We start from the raw sequence: 23,438 nt of genomic DNA on the forward strand, positions 1-23,438 counted from the left end.
CTATATGTTGTCCCAGGGATATCACCCCTATATGTTGTCCCAGGGATATCACCCCTATATGTTGTCCCAGGGATATCACCCCTATATGTTGTCCCAGGGATATCACCCCTATATGTTGTCCCAGGGATATCACCCCTATATGTTGTCCCAGGGATATCATTATTCTTCTTACCTTCTCATATTTCCCTCTAATGGGCAGTGAGTTCTTTGACACGTCCACCTCAGTTCTGTCTTTGTGGTAGAACTTGATGTGTTCCTCCTCATGTCCATGCTCTCTCTTCATGGACTGCATGCTGGAGAAGATGTCCTTCCTACTGCTGCCTGGGCCGCTACCCGCTTTGGCCTCTTTCCTGGTGGGGATCATTATAAAGGTTTTCATTCAGGCTTCAAGTCAATTGATAACCAATCAAGTCAATTGATAACCTGTTCTCCTGAGCGATAACAGCTTGTTATGAAAATGATTTATATTTGAGTTTGCAAGAAAGGTATTTCACTGTACTGAGGCATGTGATATTAAAACTTGAAATATATGAAAATGATTTTGATGTGCAGCAGCACTACCACCACTATGGAATCACAGGTGATGTTACTACCCAAGAGCATCATTAATGCCTTCTATTTGAAACAGACAACTCTTTACCGCTTTGTCTGCACTGTATGGAATACATAGACTCTCTACTGTAAAACCCATTAGGGTGATGAAACACGGAATCCATTTTATACCTATCAGAGAGTTCACTAACCTGGTGATGCTGATGAAACACGGCAGCCATTTTGTGCCTATCAGAGAGTTCACTAACCTGGTGGTGTTGATGAAACACGGCAGCCATTTTGTGCCTATCAGAGAGTTCACTAACCTGGTGGTGTTGATGAAACACGGCAGCCATTTTGTGCCTATCAGAGAGTTCACTAACCTGGTGATGCTGATGAAACACGGCAGCCATTCTGTGCCTATCAGAGAGTTCACTAACCTGGTGGTGTTGATGAAACACGGCAGCCATTTTGTGCCTATCAGAGAGCTCACTAACCTGGTGATGTTGATGAAACACGGCAGCCATTCTGTGCCTATCAGAGAGCTCACTAACCTGGTGATGCTGATGAAACACGGCAGACATTTTGTGCCTATCAGAGAGCTCACTAACCTGGTGATGCTGATGAAACAAGGCAGCCATTTTGTGCCTATCAGAGAGCTCACTAACCTGGTGATGCTGATGAAACACGGCAGCCATTCTGTGCCTATCAGAGAGTTCACTAACCTGGTGATGTTGAGGTAGTTGAGCAACTCTCTCTGGTTGAAGCCTTTCTTTAATAACCTGTTGGTCTGCCTGGGTCCCACCTGGGGCATGGCCCGGCTGCCTTTAGCTGGGGATGCGTCTGGTCGCTCCACTAGGCTGCCTACACTACCCATACTGAACCGGTCCAATAGGGCTGTGGGCCGGTTAGGGGTCGAGATGGGATCACGGAATGTCTTGCTGGGGTTGCGGGTCAGAGGAAGGGTTTGGACCGACGTTGCCATTGGTTACAGGACAGGGTGGCCCCGCGGGGAACTCTTGAGGTAGAGGAGAGAAGAGGAAGAACGAGGTTGAGAAACAGAGAATGGATATAAACCAACTGTCATCTGATTCAGAACCCTGTAAAATATCAGCTTTGCTATCATAAACCATTATCACCACGACAACTTCCTATTCACCTTCTAACTGTACTCTGTAATATCTTATCTCGTAATATCTTATCTTTGTAATATCTTATCTCTTTGGCAATAAACCATCTTATCCAATACCAAGTTGTTTACAGTATGTCTTCAGCTGTCTGTCTGTCTGCCTGCCTGCCTGCTGCTGCCTGCCTGCTGCTGCCTGCTGCTGTCTGTCTGTCTGTCTGTCTGTCTGTCTGTCTGTCTGTCTGTCTGTCTGTCTGTCTGTCTGTCTGTCTGTCTGTCTGTCTGTCTGTCTGTCTGTGTCTGTCTTCCTCTGATCACTTTAATAAACCTTATTAACTTGTAGGTGGTCCCATTCCCTCTGTCTTCCTCAGTATTTCCCCGTAGCCTTTACCCTAGTTACCAGTCTGTTGTTGATGTGCATTCCAGTCATACTCCTCCTGTCTTTTTCCCTGTCTGGCTTCATATCTCCTCTCTCAGAGCGTGACTTGACATGTGGCTCCTCTGTGATCAGCTGTGTGTGTGTGTGTGTGTGTGTGTGTGTGTGTGTGTGTGTGTGTGTGTGTGTGTGTGTGTGTGTGTGTGTGTGTGTGTGTCCCGAGGCAGTTTTGTGCAGTCAGTGACCCACCTAAAACCTTTAGAATAAACCCACCCAAGCTGTGATCTAGTCTTAATAAATTAGTCCCATAGTGCAAAGCCACACAGCACAACAACCATATGGTTCAACCATGCTCAACTACTAGCTTATCAAAGAACCAAAACACTTTCCTACAGTTATTAACACTTCAAAATCTCAAATAATGCATCAACCTCCTGCCAGAGACACCTCATGCATTTTTGAAATTATAAAAATGAGAAGTAAGCTAAAAGAGAAGATCACAGATGTAGAGAGTGTGTGTGTGTGTGTGTGTGTGTGTGTGTGTGTGTGTGTGTGTGTGTGTGTGTGTGTGTGTGTGTGTGTGTGTGTGTGTGTGTGTGTGTGTGTGTGTGTGTGTGTGTGTGTGTGTGCATGTGAGAGCCTCTTGGGGAAGAGGAGCAGATAACATATGCACCATAAGAAGCCTGTTATGTACCTGTATGTGTGTGTGGATTCACCCTCCGTGATGCTACTGACTACAGCAACTCCTAATTGTCTGATAAAGAGGTAGAGTGCTTTGAGTCAGGCAGCAGGGACGGACGAGGATGTTCCTTTATAATCAGGCAGCAGGGACGGACGATGATGTTCCTTTATAATCAGGCAGCAGGGACGGACGAGGATGTTCCTTTATAATCAGGCAGCAGGGACGGACGAGGATGTTCCTTTATAATCAGGCAGCAGGGACGGACGAGGATGTTACTTTATAATCAGGCAGCAGGGACGGACGAGGATGTTCCTTTATAATCAGGCAGCAGGGACGGACGAGGATGTTTCTTTATAATCAGGCAGCAGGGACGGACGAGGATGTTCCTTTATAATCAGGCAGCAGGGACGGACGAGGATGTTCCTTTATAATCAGGCAGCAGGGACGGACGATGATGTTCCTTTATAATCAGGCAGCAGGGACGGACGAGGATGTTCCTTTATAATCAGGCAGCAGGGACGGACGAGGATGTTCCTTTATAATCAGGCAGCAGGGACGGACGATGATGTTCCTTTATAATCAGGCAGCAGGGACGGACGAGGATGTTCCTTTATAATCAGGCAGCAGGGACGGACGAGGATGTTCCTTTATAATCAGGCAGCAGGGACGGACGAGGATGTTACTTTATAATCAGGCAGCAGGGACGGACGAGGATGTTCCTTTATAATCAGGCAGCAGGGACGGACGAGGATGTTTCTTTATAATCAGGCAGCAGGGACGGACGAGGATGTTTCTTTATAATCAGGCAGCAGGGACGGACGAGGATGTTCCTTTATAATCAGGCAGCAGGGACGGACAAGGATGTTCCTTTATAATCAGGCAGCAGGGACGGACGAGGATGTTCCTTTATAATCAGGCAGCAGGGACGGACGAGGATGTTCCTTTATAATCAGGCAGCAGGGACGGACGAGGATGTTACTTTATAATCAGGCAGCAGGGACGGACGAGGATGTTCCTTTATAATCAGGCAGCATGGACGGACGATGATGTTCCTTTATAATCAGGCAGCAGGGACGGACGAGGATGTTTCTTTATAATCAGGCAGCATGGACGGACGAGGATGTTCCTTTATAATCAGGCAGCAGGGACGGACGATGATGTTCCTTTATAATCAGACAGCAGGGACGGACGATGATGTTCCTTTATAATCAGGCAGCAGGGACGGACGAGGATGTTTCTTTATAATCAGGCAGCAGGGACGGACGAGGATGTTTCTTTATAATCAGGCAGCAGGGACGGACGAGGATGTTCCTTTATAATCAGGCAGCAGGGACGGACGATGATGTTCCTTTATAATCAGGCAGCAGGGACGGACGATGATGTTCCTTTATAATCAGGCAGCAGGGACGGACGATGATGTTCCTTTATAATCAGGCAGCAGGGACGGACGAGGATGTTCCTTTATAATCAGGCAGCAGGGACGGACGAGGATGTTTCTTTATAATCAGGCAGCAGGGACGGACGAGGATGTTTCTTTATAAATCAGGGCAGTCCTGTAGTATCTACTTGATTCATTATTTCTGCTTTCTTTCAAATAATATGATCCATTCAGTCAGTGCATCTTATTGACCTTCTAATCTACAGCCAGAACAGTGTAACCTACTACTGTCACGACTTCCCTCTCCTCGTACGGGCGGCGTTCGGCGGTCGACGTCACCGGCCTTCTAGCCACTGCCGATCCACTTTTCATTTTCCATTTGTTATGTCTTTGTCTTTCACACCTGGCTTCACTCAACCAATTACTTGTTTATTATTTAACCCTCTGTTCCCCATGTTTTGTTTGTGAGTGATTGTTCATTGTACATTCGGTTCGTTTTTGTGGGCTCGCTATGTTGCTGTGCATTTTTGTATTTTTGAGTAAAGTACGTTGATTACTCATATCTGCTGTCCTGCGCCTGACTCTCTACACCAGCATCACACAGGACTATTACAACTACAGCACACTGTGGTCATTCAGTGGTCATATTAAAGACTATACAGTATGTCATGCTTCAGTGAAATATGAGAGAGAGAGAAGCGTGGACGGAGGGAGGGAGAGAAAGAGAGACAGAGAAGCGTGGACGGAGGGCGGGAGAGAAAGAGAGACAGAGAAGCGTGGACGGAGGGCGGGAGAGAAAGAGAGAGAAGCGTGAACGGAGGGAGGGAGAAGCTGTGAGATCTCCTATTGGAAAAGCTACCAGGTTTAGAATGTCAATACCAAAGTAAGTAATGATCCAAGCCCTGTGCTCGTTGATGGAGTGTGTGTGTGTGTGTGTGTGTGTGTGTGTGTGTGTGTGTGTGTGTGTGTGTGTGTGTGTGTGTGTGTGTGTGTGTGTGTGTGTGTGTGTGTGTGTGTTACTGATTTCTACTGATGCAATAACTTGAGGGGGTAGGTGGTAGGGTAAAAATCCTTTTAGGCCTTGACATGTTCCGTCCAGTTGTTTTCAGTAATTGGCCTCTACTTAATGGGCCTCGGCAAGCCAGGTGGCAAACACAGATTTACACCCTAGCATAGGCTTCCCAAGGCAGGGTCCTTGACACACACAGACACACTCATATTCTCTCTCTCTACAACCTGTAGGCTAGTTTGTGTCTGGTCCGATAAAACCAGTTTGTACTGTAACAGAATAGTCCCCTGTCCTCTACTACCACTATAACATGTTTCCTTAGAACTAGTGGACTAGTCTTACTGCATTCCCCTGTGTGTTTTCTCACACTCACACACACACACACACACACACACACACACACACACACACACACACACACACACACACACACACACACACACACACACACACACACACACACACACACAGCTTCTAATTAACTTGAAAGGTTAATTGAAAGCTACAGCATTGATTTATGTTCGTAACAAACTGTGTTGTTTTAGTTTCAAAGGTGTAAACTTTGGCAAACATGAACAGAACATCAAAGTTCAGTTGGTGGGGAGCTATAGGTAGACGTAAAAATGATTATTAGGTTGAGGTTAGGCTATGTTTTCTACCAAACGGTGACACACTGCAGTCTGTTGTCTCATTTGGTTGTTACTAGAGGAGAAGACGTTTCAAAGCTAAAAGATTGAAATTGAGCCAGCAGCATACCACCCTACATACCACCCTACATACCACTACTGGCTTGCCTCTGAAGCTAAGCAGGGTGGATCCTGGTTGGTCCTGGATGGGAGGCGGGCCAGTAGGAGGCCACTTAGAATTTCTTGCATGGAATAGCCTTCATTTCTCAGAACAAAAATAGACTGACGAGTTTCAGAAGAAAGGTCTTTGTTTCTGGCAAATTTTGAGTCTGTAATCGAACTCACAAATGCTGTTGCTCCAGATACTCAACTAGTCTAAAGAAGGCCAGTTTTATTGCTTCTTTAATCAGAACAACAGTTTTTAGCTGTGCTAACATAATTGCAAAATGGTTTTCTAATGATCAATTAGCCTTTTAAAATGATAAACTTGGATTAGCTAACACAACGTGCCATTGGAACACAGGAGTGATGGTTGCTGATAATGGGCCTCTGTACACCTACAGTATGTAGATATTCCATTAAAAATCTGCCGTTTCCAGCTACAATAGTCATTTACAACATTAACAATGTCTACACTGTATTTCTGATCAATTTGATGTTATTTTAATGGACAAAACATGTGCTTTTCTTTCAAAAACAAGGACATTTCTAAGTGACACCAAACTTTTGAACGGTAGTGTATACATATCCCAAAGCCCCAGGGCAGTGATTGGGGACATTGCCCAGTGTAGGGTGCTGTCTCTCGGATGGTATGTTAAACAGGTGTCCTGACTCTATGTGGTCACTAAAGATCCTATGGTACTTATTGTAAGAGTAGGGGTGTTAACCCTGGTGTCCTAGTTAAATTCACAATCTGGCCCTCATACCATCATGGTCACCTAATCATCCCCAAGCTTACAATTGGCTCATTCATCCCTGTAACTATTCCTCAGGTCGTTGCTGTAAATGAGAAAGTGTTCAGTCGCTGACCTGGTTAAATAAATAAAAAGCATTGAAGAACATTTCATTTCTGTTGCATGTCTACTATGATATAATAACACCTGACTGACCCTCCTAAGTGTCTGTCTGTGAAAAAAACACCCAGTAAAACACTTATACAACCACTTGAACTGGGGAAAGTCAACCACTACTAGCCAGGTCACTACTGCTGCGTGAGACAGACTGAAGCAGAGAGCGGAGATGGGACAAATTCCAGAGATGCTTTACACAACACAAGCTCAGGCGCGTCCATTACCCACACACACACACCCACTCAAAACCTAGCTTATACACACACTCAAAGCCTGGCTTATACACAGAATCAAAGCCTGGCTTATACACAGACTCAAAGCCTGGCTTATACACAGACTCAAAGCCTGGCTTATACACACACTGAAAGCCTGGCTTAAACACAGACTCAAAGCCTGGCTTAAACACACACTCAAAGCCTGGCTTATACACAGGCTCAAAGCCTGGCTTATACACACACTCAAAGCCTGGCTTATACACACACTGAAAGCCTGGCTTAAACACAGACTCAAAGCCTGGCTTAAACACACACTCAAAGCCTGGCTTATACACAGGCTCAAAGCCTGGCTTATACACACACTCAAAGCCTGGCTTATACACAGACTCAAAGCCTGGCTTATACACAGACTCAAAACCTATTTTATACACAGACTCAAAGCCTGGCTTATACACAGACTCAAAGCCTGGCTTATACACAGACTCAAAACCTATTTTATACACAGACTCAAAGCCTGGCTTATACACAGACTCAAAGCCTGGCTTATACACAGACTCAAAACCTAAATTATACACAGACTCAAAGCCTGGATTATACACAGACTCAAAGCCTAGCGTATACACAGACTCAAAGCCTGGCTTATACACAGACTCAAAGCCTGGTTATACACAGATTCAAAGCCTGGCTTATACACCGACTCAAAACCTAAATTATACACAGACTCAAAGCCTGGATTATACACAGACTCAAAGCCTATTTTACACACAGACTCAAAGTCTAGTTTATACACAGACTCAAAGCCTGGTTTATACACAGACTCAAAGCCTGGATTATACACAGACTCAAAGCCTAGCTTACACACAGACTCAAAGTCTAGCTTATACACAGACTCAAAGCCTGGTTTATACACAGACTCAAAGCCTGGTTATACACAGACTCAAAGCCTGGCTTATACAGAAACTCAAAACATAAATTATACACAGACTCAAAGCATGGATTATACACAGACTCAAAACCTAGCTATTACACAGACCCAAAGCCTGGTTTATACACAGACTCAAAGACGGGATTATACACAGACTCACAGCCTAGCTATTACACAGAGCCAAAGCCTGGCTTACACACACACTCAAAGCCTGGCTTATACACCCACTCAAAGCCTGGTTTACACACAGACTCAAAGCCTGGCATACACACAGACTCAAAGCCTGGCATACACACAGACTCAAAGCCTAGTTTATACACACACCCAAAGCCTGGCTTATACACAGACTCAAAGCCTGGCTTATACACAGACACAAAGCCTGGCTTATACACAGACTCAAAGCCTGGCTTATACACAAACTCAAAGCCTGGCTTATACACACACTCAAAGTCTGGCTTATACACACACTCAAAGCCTGGCTTATACACACACTCAAAGCCTGGCTTATACACACACTCAAAGTCTGGCTTAAACACACACTCAAAGCCTGGCTTATACACACACTACCCTGTATAAGCCAGGCTTTGAGAGTGAAATACACATCTACCCTGAATCAAAGTTAAATACACATCTACCCTGCATCAGAGTTAAATACACATCTACCCTGCATCAGAGTTAAATACACATCTACCCTGCATCAGAGTTAAATACACATCTACCCTGCATCATAGTTAAATACACATCTACCCTGCATCATAGTTAAATACACATCTACCCTGCATCAGAGTTAAATACACATCTACCCTGCATCAGAGTTAAATACACATCTACCCTGCATCAGAGTTAAATACACATCTACCCTGCATCAGAGTTAAATACACATCTACCCTGCATCGGAGATAAATACACATCTACCCTGCATCAGAGTTAAATACACATCTACCCTGCATCAGAGTTAAATACACATCTACCCTGCATCAGAGTTAAATACACATCTACCCTGCATCAGAGTTAAATACACATCTACCCTGCATCAGAGTTAAATACACATCTACCCTGCATCAGAGTTAAATACACATCTACCCTGCATCGGAGATAAATACACATCTACCCTGCATCAGAGTTAAATACACATCTACCCTGCATCAGAGTTAAATACACATCTACCCTGCATCAGAGTTAAATACACATCTACCCTGCATCAGAGTTAAATACACATCTACCCTGCATCAGAGTTAAATACACATCTACCCTGCATCAGAGATAAATACACATCTACCCTGCATCAGAGACAGTCCCCTCAGATGTAATATGGCCGACAGATGGTTGAGCAGTGTCTAATGGTGTAATGACTGAGTCTGTATACTGGCTGTGTAGTGCTGCAGGGCACAGCAGGAGAGATCAGAACACAGCACTAGCCCTCTAATCAGCAGATAGTCATTATACAGTAGATGGGAGACAGACTGCATCCCAAATGGCACCCTATTCACGAATAGGACTCTAGTCAAAAGTAGTGCACTATATAGGGAATAGGGTGCCATTTGGGACACAAAACAGACATACGTACATACTGTCATAAATCCTTTTTCCATTTACTGAATGTGAAGGGTGACATGACAGTCTGGTATGTGTCTGTATCCTACTTGGTCATGTAATAAATAGCCTCTATTGTGTAAAATAGGACCCATCATTCTTAATGTGTAATATTGTATTGTCAAAGCTATGTAAAATAGAACCCATAACTCTTCATGTGTAATATCAGGGTCAGAACAGCCTACTACATCTTATAGCCTATAATTACAACACAGAAGTCTTTCTATACAGACTCCCCACTGAACTATCTGCTTCAATCTAGCTGAGGCTCAATGGGCCCAATTCTCCAGATACAGGCTCTATTGCAAGGCTTGTTCAAGTCCACACAGTGACTATTCTGATGGAGAGATGGGGTGGTACTGGAGAGATGAGGTGGTACTGGGACTATTCTGCTGGAGAGATGAGGTGGTACTGGAGAGATGAGGTGGTACTGGGACTATTCTACTGGAGAGATGAGGTGGTACTGGAGAGATGAGGTGGTACTGGGACTATTCTGATGGAGAGATGAGGTGGTACTGGGACTATTCTGATGGAGAGATGAGGTGGTACTGGGACTATTCTGATGGAGAGATGAGGTGGTACTGGGACTATTCTACTGGAGAGATGAGGTGGTACTGGAGAGATGAGGTGGTACTGGAACTATTCTGATGGAGAGATGAAGTGGTACTGGGACTATTCTGATGGAGAGATGAGGTGGTACTGGGACTATTCTGATGGAGAGATGAGGTGGTACTGGGACTATTCTGATGGAGAGATGGGGTGGTAGTGGAGAGATGAGGTGGTACTGGGACTATTCTACTGGAGAGATGAGGTGGTACTGGAGAGATGAGGTGGTACTGGGACTATTCTGATGGAGAGATGAGGTGGTACTGGGACTATTCTGATGGAGAGATGGGGTGGTAGTGGAGAGATGAGGTGGTACTGGGACTATTCTGATGGAGAGATGAGGTGGTACTGGAACTATTCTGATGGAGAGATGAGGTGGTACTGGGACTATTCTGATGGAGAGATGAGGTGGTACTGGGACTATTCTGATGGAGAGATGAGGTGGTACTGGGACCATTCTGATGGAGAGATGGGGTGGTAGTGGAGAGATGAGGTGGTACTGGGACTATTCTGATGGAGAGATGAGGTGGTACTGCGACTATTCTGATGGAGAGATGGGGTGGTACTGGGACTATTCTGATGGAGAGATGAGGTGGTACTGGGACCATTCTGATGGAGAGATGGGGTGGTAGTGGAGAGATGAGGTGGTACTGGGACTATTCTGATGGAGAGATGAGGTGGTACTGGGACTATTCTGCTGGAGAGATGAGGTGGTACTGGGACTATTCTGATGGAGAGATGAGGTGGTACTGGGACCATTCTGATGGAGAGATGGGGTGGTAGTGGAGAGATGAGGTGGTACTGGGACTATTCTGATGGAGAGATGAGGTGGTACTGGGACTATTCTGATGGAGAGATGGGGTGGTACTGGAGAGATGAGGTGGTACTGGGACTATTCTGGTGGAGAGATGAGGTGGTACTGGAACTATTCTGATGGAGAGATGAGGTGGTACTGGAGAGATGGGGTGGTACTGGAGAGATGAAGTGGTACTGGGACTATTCTGATGGAGAGATGGGGTGGTACTGGAGAGATGAGGTGGTACTGGAGAGATGAGGTGGTACTGGAGAGATGAGGTGGTACTGGGACTATTCTGATGGAGAGATGAGGTGGTACTGGAACTATTCTGATGGAGAGATGAGGTGGTACTGGAGAGATGAGGTGGTACTGGAGAGATGAGGTGGTACTGGAGAGATGAGGTGGTACTGGGACTATTCTGATGGAGAGATGAGGTGGTACTGGAACTATTCTGATGGAGAGATGAGGTGGTACTGGAGAGATGAGGTGGTACTGGGACTATTCTGATGGAGAGATGAGGTGGTACTGGAACTATTCTGATGGAGAGATGGGGTGGTACTGGAGAGATGAAGTGGTACTGGAGAGATGAGGTGGTACTGGGACTATTCTGATGGAGAGATGAGGTGGTACTGGGACTATTCTGCTGGAGAGATGAAGTGGTACTGGAGAGATGAGGTGGTACTGGAGAGATGAGGTGGTACTGGAGAGATGAGGTGGTACTGGGACTATTCTGATGGAGAGATGAGGTGGTACTGGGACAATTCTGCTGGAGAGATGAGGTGGTACTGGGACTATTCTGCTGGAGAGATGAAGTGGTACTGGAGAGATGAGGTGGTACTGGAGAGATGAGGTGGTACTGGAGAGATGAGGTGGTACTGGGACTATTCTGATGGAGAGATGAGGTGGTACTGGGACAATTCTGCTGGAGAGATGAGGTGGTACTGGGACTATTCTGCTGGAGAGATGAAGTGGTACTGGAGAGATGAGGTGGTACTGGGACTATTCTGCTGGAGAGATGAGGTGGTAGTGGAACTATTCTACTGGAGAGATGAGGTGGTACTGGAACTATTCTGCTGGAGAGATGAGGTGGTACTGGAGAGATGAGGTGGTACTGGGACTATTCTGCTGGAGAGATGAGGTGGTACTGGAACTATTCTGATGGAGAGATGGGGTGGTACTTGAGAGATGAGGTGGTACTGGAGAGATGAGGTGGTACTGAAACTATTCTGCTGGAGAGATGAGGTGGTCCTGGGACTATTCTGCTGGAGAGATGAGGTGGTACTGGGACTATTCTGATGGAGAGATGAGGTGGTACTGGAGAGATGAGGTGGTACTGGAGAGATGAGGTGGTACTGGGACTATTCTGCTGGAGAGATGAGGTGGTACTGGAGAGATGAGGTGGTACTGGAGAGATGAGGTGGTACTGGAGAGATGAGGTGGTACTGGAGAGATGAGGTGGTACTGGAACTATTCTGCTGGAGAGATGAGGTGGTACTGGATAATTTGGAGAGAACTTACAAGTAAACACAGACTAGACGAGAGGCACACTGCTGCATAGAGAAAAAAGCATACACACACAAACACACACACGCACACCAGATAGAGATACTCCATTCGCTTTGTTAATGTCAACATATGTCTCCCATGCCAATAAAGAACACTGAATTGAAACTCTTTCTCAGACACACTGACACATAATCAAATTCTATTGTTGGAATTATTGATGGATCCTTGTAGTGTTTGGCTGACCACGATCCAGTCTCTGTGGAATCCAACTGAATTATTGGACGCTAGAGAACTAACGAGACAGGGGTTAACCAGGGTGAAGGGCTCCATGACCAGGCTGGAATCATCTATTGATTACTATCTGACGGCGCAAACACACACCGTACGGACACACACATGTACACACACGCACACATTGATTGATGGCATTTGACTGATGTTACATAACACATTAATAATGCTTTACAGAGATACAGAGAGAGAGAGAGAGAGAGAGAGAGAGAGAGAGAGAGAGAGAGAGAGAGAGAGAGAGAGAGAGAGAGAGAGAGAGAGAGAGAGAGAGAGGGAGAGAAAGAGATACAGAGAGAGATACAGAGAGAGAGATACAGAGAGACAGAGAGAGAGATACAGAGAGACAGAGAGAGATACAGAGAGAGAGAGAGAGAGAGAGAGAGAGAGAGAGAGAGAGAGAGAGAGAGAGAGAGAGAGAGAGAGAGAGAAAGAGATACAGAGAGAGATACAGAGAGAGAGATACAGAGAGAGAGATACAGAGAGAGATACAGAGAGCGAGAGAGAGATACAGAGAGAGAGATACAGAGAGAGAGAGAGAGAGAGAGAACAGAACAGAACAGAACAGAACACAGGGGAATAGTCCACTAGTTGTAGGGAAACATTTCTGCTGTCTCATGTCTCAGTTTAGAGTTATTCTGCAACACTGTGACAGCATCATTGAGCAGAACGTTACGCAGCATCATCTGGATATGTATGTAACAGTTCAACATTCACCTTCTGCTACCATTTCTGTCAAGCCGTCTACACATACAGCTTGATGCATAGGTTCGATAAATCCTAAGTATGCACCACATGGAACGCTCTGTAACTGCCTCTGCGACGCAACGCTGCAGGGCTTTTCATTGGAAATGAATGTAATTCTGGTGTACCAAAAGGCAATGACACTGTCAGCGTGTTCGAAACCTTAGAGGACAGGGGACTATTCTGTTACAGTACAAACCGGTTTTAGGGCCAGACACACAGACTAGCCTACAGGTTGTAGGACCGGCGTAGAATGACTCTGGGTGCCTCTGTAACTCAGAAATGTAGGGAATGTGACTTCATCACCTATCACACCTCTCTCTCTACACAAACAAGCCTGGTCTCCCTCTGAACTCCTGGGGGGGTAGAACTTGGCTTTACTGAGGTCTGCAGATATCCAAATAGTTTACAAACACAATGTGATGGTGCTGGTGTTAATGTGACTACAGGACTAACACAATGTGATGGTGTTGATGTTAATGTGACTACAGGACTAACACAATGTGATGGTGCTGATGTTAATGTGACTACAGGACAAACACAATGTGATGGTGCTGATGTTAATGTGACTACAGGACTAACACAATGTGATGGTGCTGATGTTAATGTGACTACAGGACTAACACAATGTGATGGTGCTGATGTTAATGTGACTACAGGACTAACACAATGTGATGGTGCTGATGTTAATGAGACTACAGGACAAACACAATGTGATGGTGCTGATGTTAATGTGACTACAGGACTAACACAATGTGATGGTGCTGATGTTAATGTGACTACAGGACTAACACAATGTGATGGTGCTGATGTTAATGTGACTACAGGACTAACACAATGTGATGGTGCTGATGTTAATGTGACTACAGGACTAACACAATGTGATGGTGCTGATGTTAATGTGACTACAGGACAAACACAATGTGATGGTGCTGATGTTAATGTGACTACAGGACTAACACAATGTGATGGTGCTGATGTTAATGTGACTACAGGACTAACACAATGTGATGGTGCTGATGTTAATGTGACTACAGGACTAACACAATGTGATGGTGCTGATGTTAATGTGACTACAGGACTAACACAATGTGATGGTGTTGATGTTAATGTGACTACAGGACTAACACAATGTGATGGTGCTGATGTTAATGAGACTACAGGACAAACACAATGTGATGGTGCTGATGTTAATGTGACTACAGGACTAACACAATGTGATGGTGCTGATGTTAATGAGACTACAGGACAAACACAATGTGATGGTGTTGATGTTAATGTGACTACAGGACTAACACAATGTGATGGTGCTGATGTTAATGTGACTACAGGACTAACACAATGTGATGGTGCTGATGTTAATGTGACTACAGGACTAACACAATGTGATGGTGCTGATGTTAATGTGACTACAGGACAAACACAATGTGATGGTGTTGATGTTAATGTGACTACAGGACTAACACAATGTGATGGTGCTGATGTTAATGTGACTACAGGACTAACACAATGTGATGGTGCTGATGTTAATGTGACTACAGGACTAACACAATGTGATGGTGCTGATGTTAATGTGACTACAGGACAAACACAATGTGATGGTGCTGATGTTAATGTGACTACAGGACTAACACAATGTGATGGTGCTGGTGTTAATGTGACTACAGGACTAACACAATGTGATGGTGCTGATGTTAATGTGACTACAGGACAAACACAATGTGATGGTGCTGATGTTAATGTGACTACAGGACTAACACAATGTGATGGTGCTGATGTTAATGTGACTACAGGACAAACACAATGTGATGGTGTTGATGTTAATGTGACTACAGGACTAACACAATGTGATGGTGCTGATGTTAATGTGACTACAGGACTAACACAATGTGATGGTGTTGATGTTAATGAGACTACAGGACTAACACAATGTGATGGTGCTGATGTTAATGTGACTACAGGACTAACACAATGTGATGGTGCTGATGTTAATGTGACTACAGGACTAACACAATGTGATGGTGCTGATGTTAATGAGACTACAGGACTAACACAATGTGATGGTGCTGATGTTAATGTGACTACAGGACTAACACAATGTGATGGTGAGGATGTTAATGTGACTACAGGACAAACACAATGTGATGGTGCTGATGTTAATGTGACTACAGGACTAACACAATGTGATGGTGCTGGTGTTAATGTGACTACAGGACTAACACAATGTGATGGTGCTGATGTTAATGTGACTACAGGACTAACACAATGTGATGGTGCTGATGTTAATGAGACTACAGGACTAACACAATGTGATGGTGCTGATGTTAATGAGACTACAGGACTAACACAATGTGATGGTGCTGGTGTTAATGTGACTACAGGACTAACACAATGTGATGGTGCTGATGTTAATGTGACTACAGGACTAACACAATGTGATGGTGCTGATGTTAATGTGACTACAGGACAAACACAATGTGATGGTGCTGATGTTAATGTGACTACAGGACTAACACAATGTGATGGTGCTGATGTTAATGTGACTACAGGACTAACACAATGTGATGGTGCTGATGTTAATGAGACTACAGGACTAACACAATGTGATGGTGCTGATGTTAATGTGACTACAGGACTAACACAATGTGATGGTGCTGATGTTAATGAGACTACAGGACTAACACAATGTGATGGTGCTGATGTTAATGTGACTACAGGACAAACACAATGTGATGGTGCTGATGTTAATGTGACTACAGGACTAACACAATGTGATGGTGCTGGTGTTAATGTGACTACAGGACTAACACAATGTGATGGTGCTGATGTTAATGTGACTACAGGACTAACACAATGTGATGGTGCTGATGTTAATGAGACTACAGGACTAACACAATGTGATGGTGCTGATGTTAATGAGACTACAGGACTAACACAATGTGATGGTGCTGGTGTTAATGTGACTACAGGACTAACACAATGTGATGGTGCTGATGTTAATGTGACTACAGGACTAACACAATGTGATGGTGCTGATGTTAATGTGACTACAGGACTAACACAATGTGATGGTGCTGATGTTAATGAGACTACAGGACTAACACAATGTGATGGTGCTGATGTTAATGTGACTACAGGACTAACACAATGTGATGGTGTTGATGTTAATGTGACTACAGGACAAACACAATGTGATGGTGCTGATGTTAATGTGACTACAGGACAAACACAATGTGATGGTGCTGATGTTAATGTGACTACAGGACTAACACAATGTGATGGTGCTGATGTTAATGTGACTACAGGACTAACACAATGTGATGGTGCTGATGTTAATGTGACTACAGGACTAACACAATGTGATGGTGCTGATGTTAATGTGACTACAGGACAAACACAATGTGATGGTGCTGATGTTAATGAGACTACAGGACTAACACAATGTGATGGTGCTGATGTTAATGTGACTACAGGACTAACACAATGTGATGGTGCTGATGTTAATGTGACTACAGGACTAACACAATGTGATGGTGCTGATGTTAATGTGACTACAGGACTAACACAATGTGATGGTGCTGATGTTAATGAGACTACAGGACAAACACAATGTGATGGTGCTGATGTTAATGTGACTACAGGACTAACACAATGTGATGGTGCTGATGTTAATGAGACTACAGGACTAACACAATGTGATGGTGCTGATGTTAATGTGACTACAGGACTAACACAATGTGATGGTGCTGATGTTAATGTGACTACAGGACTAACACAATGTGATGGTGCTGATGTTAATGTGACTACAGGACTAACACAATGTGATGGTGCTGATGTTAATGTGACTACAGGACAAACACAATGTGATGGTGTTGATGTTAATATGACTACAGGACAAACACAATGTGATGGTGCTGATGTTAATGTGACTACAGGACTAACACAATGTGATGGTGCTGATGTTAATGTGACTACAGGACTAACACAATGTGATGGTGCTGATGTTAATGTGACTACAGGACTAACACAATGTGATGGTGCTGATGTTAATGTGACTACAGGACTAACACAATGTGATGGTGCTGATGTTAATGAGACTACAGGACAAACACAATGTGATGGTGCTGATGTTAATGAGACTACAGGACAAACACAATGTGATGGTGCTGATGTTAATGAGACTACAGGACTAACACAATGTGATGGTGCTGATGTTAATGTGACTACAGGACAAACACAATGTGATGGTGCTGATGTTAATGTGACTACAGGACAAACACAATGTGATGGTGCTGATGTTAATGTGACTACAGGACTAACACAATGTGATGGTGCTGATGTTAATGAGACTACAGGACTAACACAATGTGATGGTGCTGATGTTAATGTGACTACAGGACTAACACAATGTGATGGTGCTGATGTTAAAGTGACTACAGGACTAACACAATGTGATGGTGCTGATGTTAATGTGACTACAGGACTAACACAATGTGATGGTGCTGATGTTAATGTGACTACAGGACTAACACAATGTGATGGTGCTGATGTTAATGTGACTACAGGACTAACACAATGTGATGGTGCTGATGTTAATGTGACTACAGGACTAACACAATGTGATGGTGCTGATGTTAATGTGACTACAGGACAAACACAATGTGATGGTGCTGATGTTAATGAGACTAAAGGACTAACACAATGTGATGGTGCTGATGTTAATGTGACTACAGGACTAACACAATGTGATGGTGCTGATGTTAATGTGACTACAGGACAAACACAATGTGATGGTGCTGATGTTAATGTGACTACAGGACTAACACAATGTGATGGTGCTGATGTTAATGTGACTACAGGACAAACACAATGTGATGGTGCTGATGTTAATGAGACTAAAGGACTAACACAATGTGATGGTGCTGATGTTAATGTGACTACAGGACTAACACAATGTGATGGTGCTGATGTTAATGTGACTACAGGACAAACACAATGTGATGGTGCTGATGTTAATGTGACTACAGGACTAACACAATGTGATGGTGCTGATGTTAATGTGACTACAGGACTAACACAATGTGATGGTGCTGATGTTAATGTGACTACAGGACTAACACAATGTGATGGTGCTGATGTTAATGAGACTACAGGACTAACACAATGTGATGGTGCTGATGTTAATGTGACTACAGGACTAACACAATGTGATGGTGCTGATGTTAATGAGACTACAGGACAAACACAATGTGATGGTGTTGATGTTAATGTGACTACAGGACTAACACAATGTGATGGTGCTGATGTTAATGTGACTACAGGACAAACACAATGTGATGGTGCTGATGTTAATGTGACTACAGGACTAACACAATGTGATGGTGCTGATGTTAATGTGACTACAGGACAAACACAATGTGATGGTGCTGATGTTAATGAGACTACAGGACTAACACAATGTGATGGTGCTGATGTTAATGTGACTACAGGACAAACACAATGTGATGGTGCTGATGTTAATGTGACTACAGGACTAACACAATGTGATGGTGCTGATGTTAATGTGACTACAGGACAAACACAATGTGATGGTGTTGATGTTAATGTGACTACAGGACTAACACAATGTGATGGTGCTGATGTTAATGTGACTACAGGACTAACACAATGTGATGGTGCTGATGTTAATGTGACTACAGGACAAACACAATGTGATGGTGCTGATGTTAATGTGACTACAGGACTAACACAATGTGATGGTGCTGATGTTAATGTGACTACAGGACAAACACAATGTGATGGTGTTGATGTTAATGTGACTACAGGACTAACACAATGTGATGGTGCTGATGTTAATGTGACTACAGGACTAACACAATGTGATGGTGCTGATGTTAATGTGACTACAGGACTAACACAATGTGATGGTGTTGATGTTAATGTGACTACAGGACTAACACAATGTGATGGTGCTGATGTTAATGTGACTACAGGACAAACACAATGTGATGGTGCTGATGTTAATGTGACTACAGGACTAACACAATGTGATGGTGCTGATGTTAATGTGACTACAGGACTAACACAATGTGATGGTGCTGATGTTAATGTGACTACAGACTACAGGACTAACACAATGTGATGGTGCTGATGTTAATGTGACTACAGGACTAACACAATGTGATGGTGCTGATGTTAATGTGACTACAGGACTAACACAATGTGATGGTGCTGATGTTAATGTGACTACAGGACTAACACAATGTGATGGTGCTGATGTTAATGAGACTACAGGACAAACACAATGTGATGGTGTTGATGTTAATGTGACTACAGGACTAACACAATGTGATGGTGCTGATGTTAATGTGACTACAGGACAAACACAATGTGATGGTGCTGATGTTAATGTGACTACAGGACTAACACAATGTGATGGTGCTGATGTTAATGTGACTACAGGACAAACACAATGTGATGGTGCTGATGTTAATGAGACTACAGGACTAACACAATGTGATGGTGCTGATGTTAATGTGACTACAGGACAAACACAATGTGATGGTGCTGATGTTAATGTGACTACAGGACTAACACAATGTGATGGTGCTGATGTTAATGAGACTACAGGACAAACACAATGTGATGGTGTTGATGTTAATGTGACTACAGGACTAACACAATGTGATGGTGCTGATGTTAATGTGACTACAGGACTAACACAATGTGATGGTGCTGATGTTAATGTGACTACAGGACTAACACAATGTGATGGTGTTGATGTTAATGTGACTACAGGACTAACACAATGTGATGGTGCTGATGTTAATGTGACTACAGGACAAACACAATGTGATGGTGCTGATGTTAATGTGACTACAGGACTAACACAATGTGATAGTGCTGATGTTAATGTGACTACAGGACTAACACAATGTGATGGTGCTGATGTTAATGTGACTACAGGACAAACACAATGTGATGGTGCTGATGTTAATGAGACTACAGGACTAACACAATGTGATGGTGCTGATGTTAATGTGACTACAGGACAAACACAATGTGATGGTGCTGATGTTAATGTGACTACAGGACTAACACAATGTGATGGTGCTGATGTTAATGTGACTACAGGACAAACACAATGTGATGGTGCTGATGTTAATGTGACTACAGGACTAACACAATGTGATGGTGCTGATGTTAATGTGACTACAGGACTAACACAATGTGATGGTGCTGATGTTAATGTGACTACAGGACTAACACAATGTGATGGTGCTGATGTTAATGTGACTACAGGACTAACACAATGTGATGGTGCTGATGTTAATGTGACTACAGGACTAACACAATGTGATGGTGCTGATGTTAATGTGACTACAGGACAAACACAATGTGATGGTGCTGATGTTAATGAGACTACAGGACTAACACAATGTGATGGTGCTGATGTTAATGTGACTACAGGACTAACACAATGTGATGGTGCTGATGTTAATGTGACTACAGGACAAACACAATGTGATGGTGCTGATGTTAATGTGACTACAGGACTAACACAATGTGATGGTGCTGGTGTTAATGTGACTACAGGACTAACACAATGTGATGGTGCTGATGTTAATGTGACTACAGGACTAACACAATGTGATGGTGCTGATGTTAATGAGACTACAGGACTAACACAATGTGATGGTGCTGATGTTAATGAGACTACAGGACTAACACAATGTGATGGTGCTGGTGTTAATGTGACTACAGGACTAACACAATGTGATGGTGCTGATGTTAATGTGACTACAGGACTAACACAATGTGATGGTGCTGGTGTTAATGTGACTACAGGACTAACACAATGTGATGGTGATGATGTTAATGTGACTACAGGACTAACACAATGTGATGGTGCTGATGTTAATGAGACTACAGGACTAACACAATGTGATGGTGCTGATGTTAATGAGACTACAGGACTAACACAATGTGATGGTGCTGGTGTTAATGTGACTACAGGACTAACACAATGTGATGGTGCTGATGTTAATGTGACTACAGGACTAACACAATGTGATGGTGCTGATGTTAATGTGACTACAGGACAAACACAATGTGATGGTGCTGATGTTAATGTGACTACAGGACAAACACAATGTGATGGTGCTGACGTTAATGAGACTACAGGACTAACACAATGTGATGGTGCTGATGTTAATGTGACTACAGGACTAACACAATGTGATGGTGCTGATGTTAATGTGACTACAGGACTAACACAATGTGATGGTGCTGATGTTAATGTGACTACAGGACTAACACAATGTGATGGTGCTGATGTTAATGTGACTACAGGACTAACACAATGTGATGGTGCTGATGTTAATGTGACTACAGGACAAACACAATGTGATGGTGCTGATGTTAATGAGACTACAGGACTAACACAATGTGATGGTGCTGGTGTTAATGTGACTACAGGACTAACACAATGTGATGGTGCTGATGTTAATGTGACTACAGGACTAACACAATGTGATGGTGCTGATGTTAATGTGACTACAGGACAAACACAATGTGATGGTGCTGATGTTAATGTGACTACAGGACTAACACAATGTGATGGTGCTGATGTTAATGTGACTACAGGACTAACACAATGTGATGGTGCTGATGTTAATGTGACTACAGGACTAACACAATGTGATGGTGCTGATGTTAATGTGACTACAGGACAAACACAATGTGATGGTGCTGATGTTAATGTGACTACAGGACTAACACAATGTGATGGTGCTGATGTTAATGTGACTACAGGACTAACACAATGTGATGGTGCTGATGTTAATGTGACTACAGGACTAACACAATGTGATGGTGCTGATGTTAATGTGACTACAGGACTAACACAATGTGATGGTGCTGATGTTAATGTGACTACAGGACAAACACAATGTGATGGTGCTGATGTTAATGAGACTACAGGACTAACACAATGTGATGGTGCTGATGTTAATGTGACTACAGGACTAACACAATGTGATGGTGCTGATGTTAATGTGACTACAGGACTAACACAATGTGATGGTGCTGATGTTAATGTGACTACAGGACAAACACAATGTGATGGTGCTGATGTTAATGTGACTACAGGACAAACACAATGTGATGGTGCTGATGTTAATGTGACTACAGGACTAACACAATGTGATGGTGCTGATGTTAATGTGACTACAGGACTAACACAATGTGATGGTGCTGATGTTAATGAGACTACAGGACTAACACAATGTGATGGTGCTGATGTTAATGTGACTACAGGACTAACACAATGTGATGGTGCTGATGTTAATGTGACTACAGGACTAACACAATGTGATGGTGCTGATGTTAATGTGACTACAGGACAAACACAATGTGATGGTGCTGATGTTAATGTGACTACAGGACTAACACAATGTGATGGTGCTGATGTTAATGTGACTACAGGACTAACACAATGTGATGGTGCTGATGTTAATGTGACTACAGGACTAACACAATGTGATGGTGCTGATGTTAATGTGACTACAGGACTAACACAATGTGATGGTGCTGATGTTAATGTGACTACAGGACAAACACAATGTGATGGTGCTGATGTTAATGAGACTACAGGACTAACACAATGTGATGGTGCTGATGTTAATGTGACTACAGGACTAACACAATGTGATGGTGCTGATGTTAATGTGACTACAGGACTAACACAATGTGATGGTGCTGATGTTAATGTGACTACAGGACTAACACAATGTGATGGTGCTGATGTTAATGAGACTACAGGACAAACACAATGTGATGGTGCTGATGTTAATGTGACTACAGGACTAACACAATGTGATGGTGCTGATGTTAATGAGACTACAGGACTAACACAATGTGATGGTGCTGATGTTAATGTGACTACAGGACTAACACAATGTGATGG

At 43.4% G+C, this 23,438-nt stretch overlaps 1 protein-coding gene across 4 annotated transcripts in view; it reads right to left on the reverse strand.

Moving 5' to 3' along the window:
• Positions 1 to 23,438, reverse strand: part of n4bp3 (NEDD4 binding protein 3) — a 104,833-nt gene that overhangs the window by 26,601 nt on the left and 54,794 nt on the right. The window contains exons 2-3 of one of the 4 annotated variants that reach the window (XM_071399486.1): positions 1,257 to 1,547; positions 173 to 350 (exon numbers count right to left, since the gene is read on the reverse strand). In XM_071399486.1, the coding sequence (XP_071255587.1) occupies positions 173 to 350; positions 1,257 to 1,516 (438 nt within the window). In that variant the 5' untranslated portion in view covers positions 1,517 to 1,547. Of the gene's footprint in view, positions 1 to 172; positions 351 to 1,256; positions 1,550 to 23,438 lie in introns of those variants that run through there. The other 3 variants (XM_071399487.1, XM_071399485.1, XM_071399488.1) reach the window with 3 other exon arrangements.

This window comes from Salvelinus alpinus, chromosome 4 (genome assembly GCF_045679555.1).
Source record: "Salvelinus alpinus chromosome 4, SLU_Salpinus.1, whole genome shotgun sequence".
NCBI classification, from domain to species: domain Eukaryota; kingdom Metazoa; phylum Chordata; class Actinopteri; order Salmoniformes; family Salmonidae; genus Salvelinus; species Salvelinus alpinus.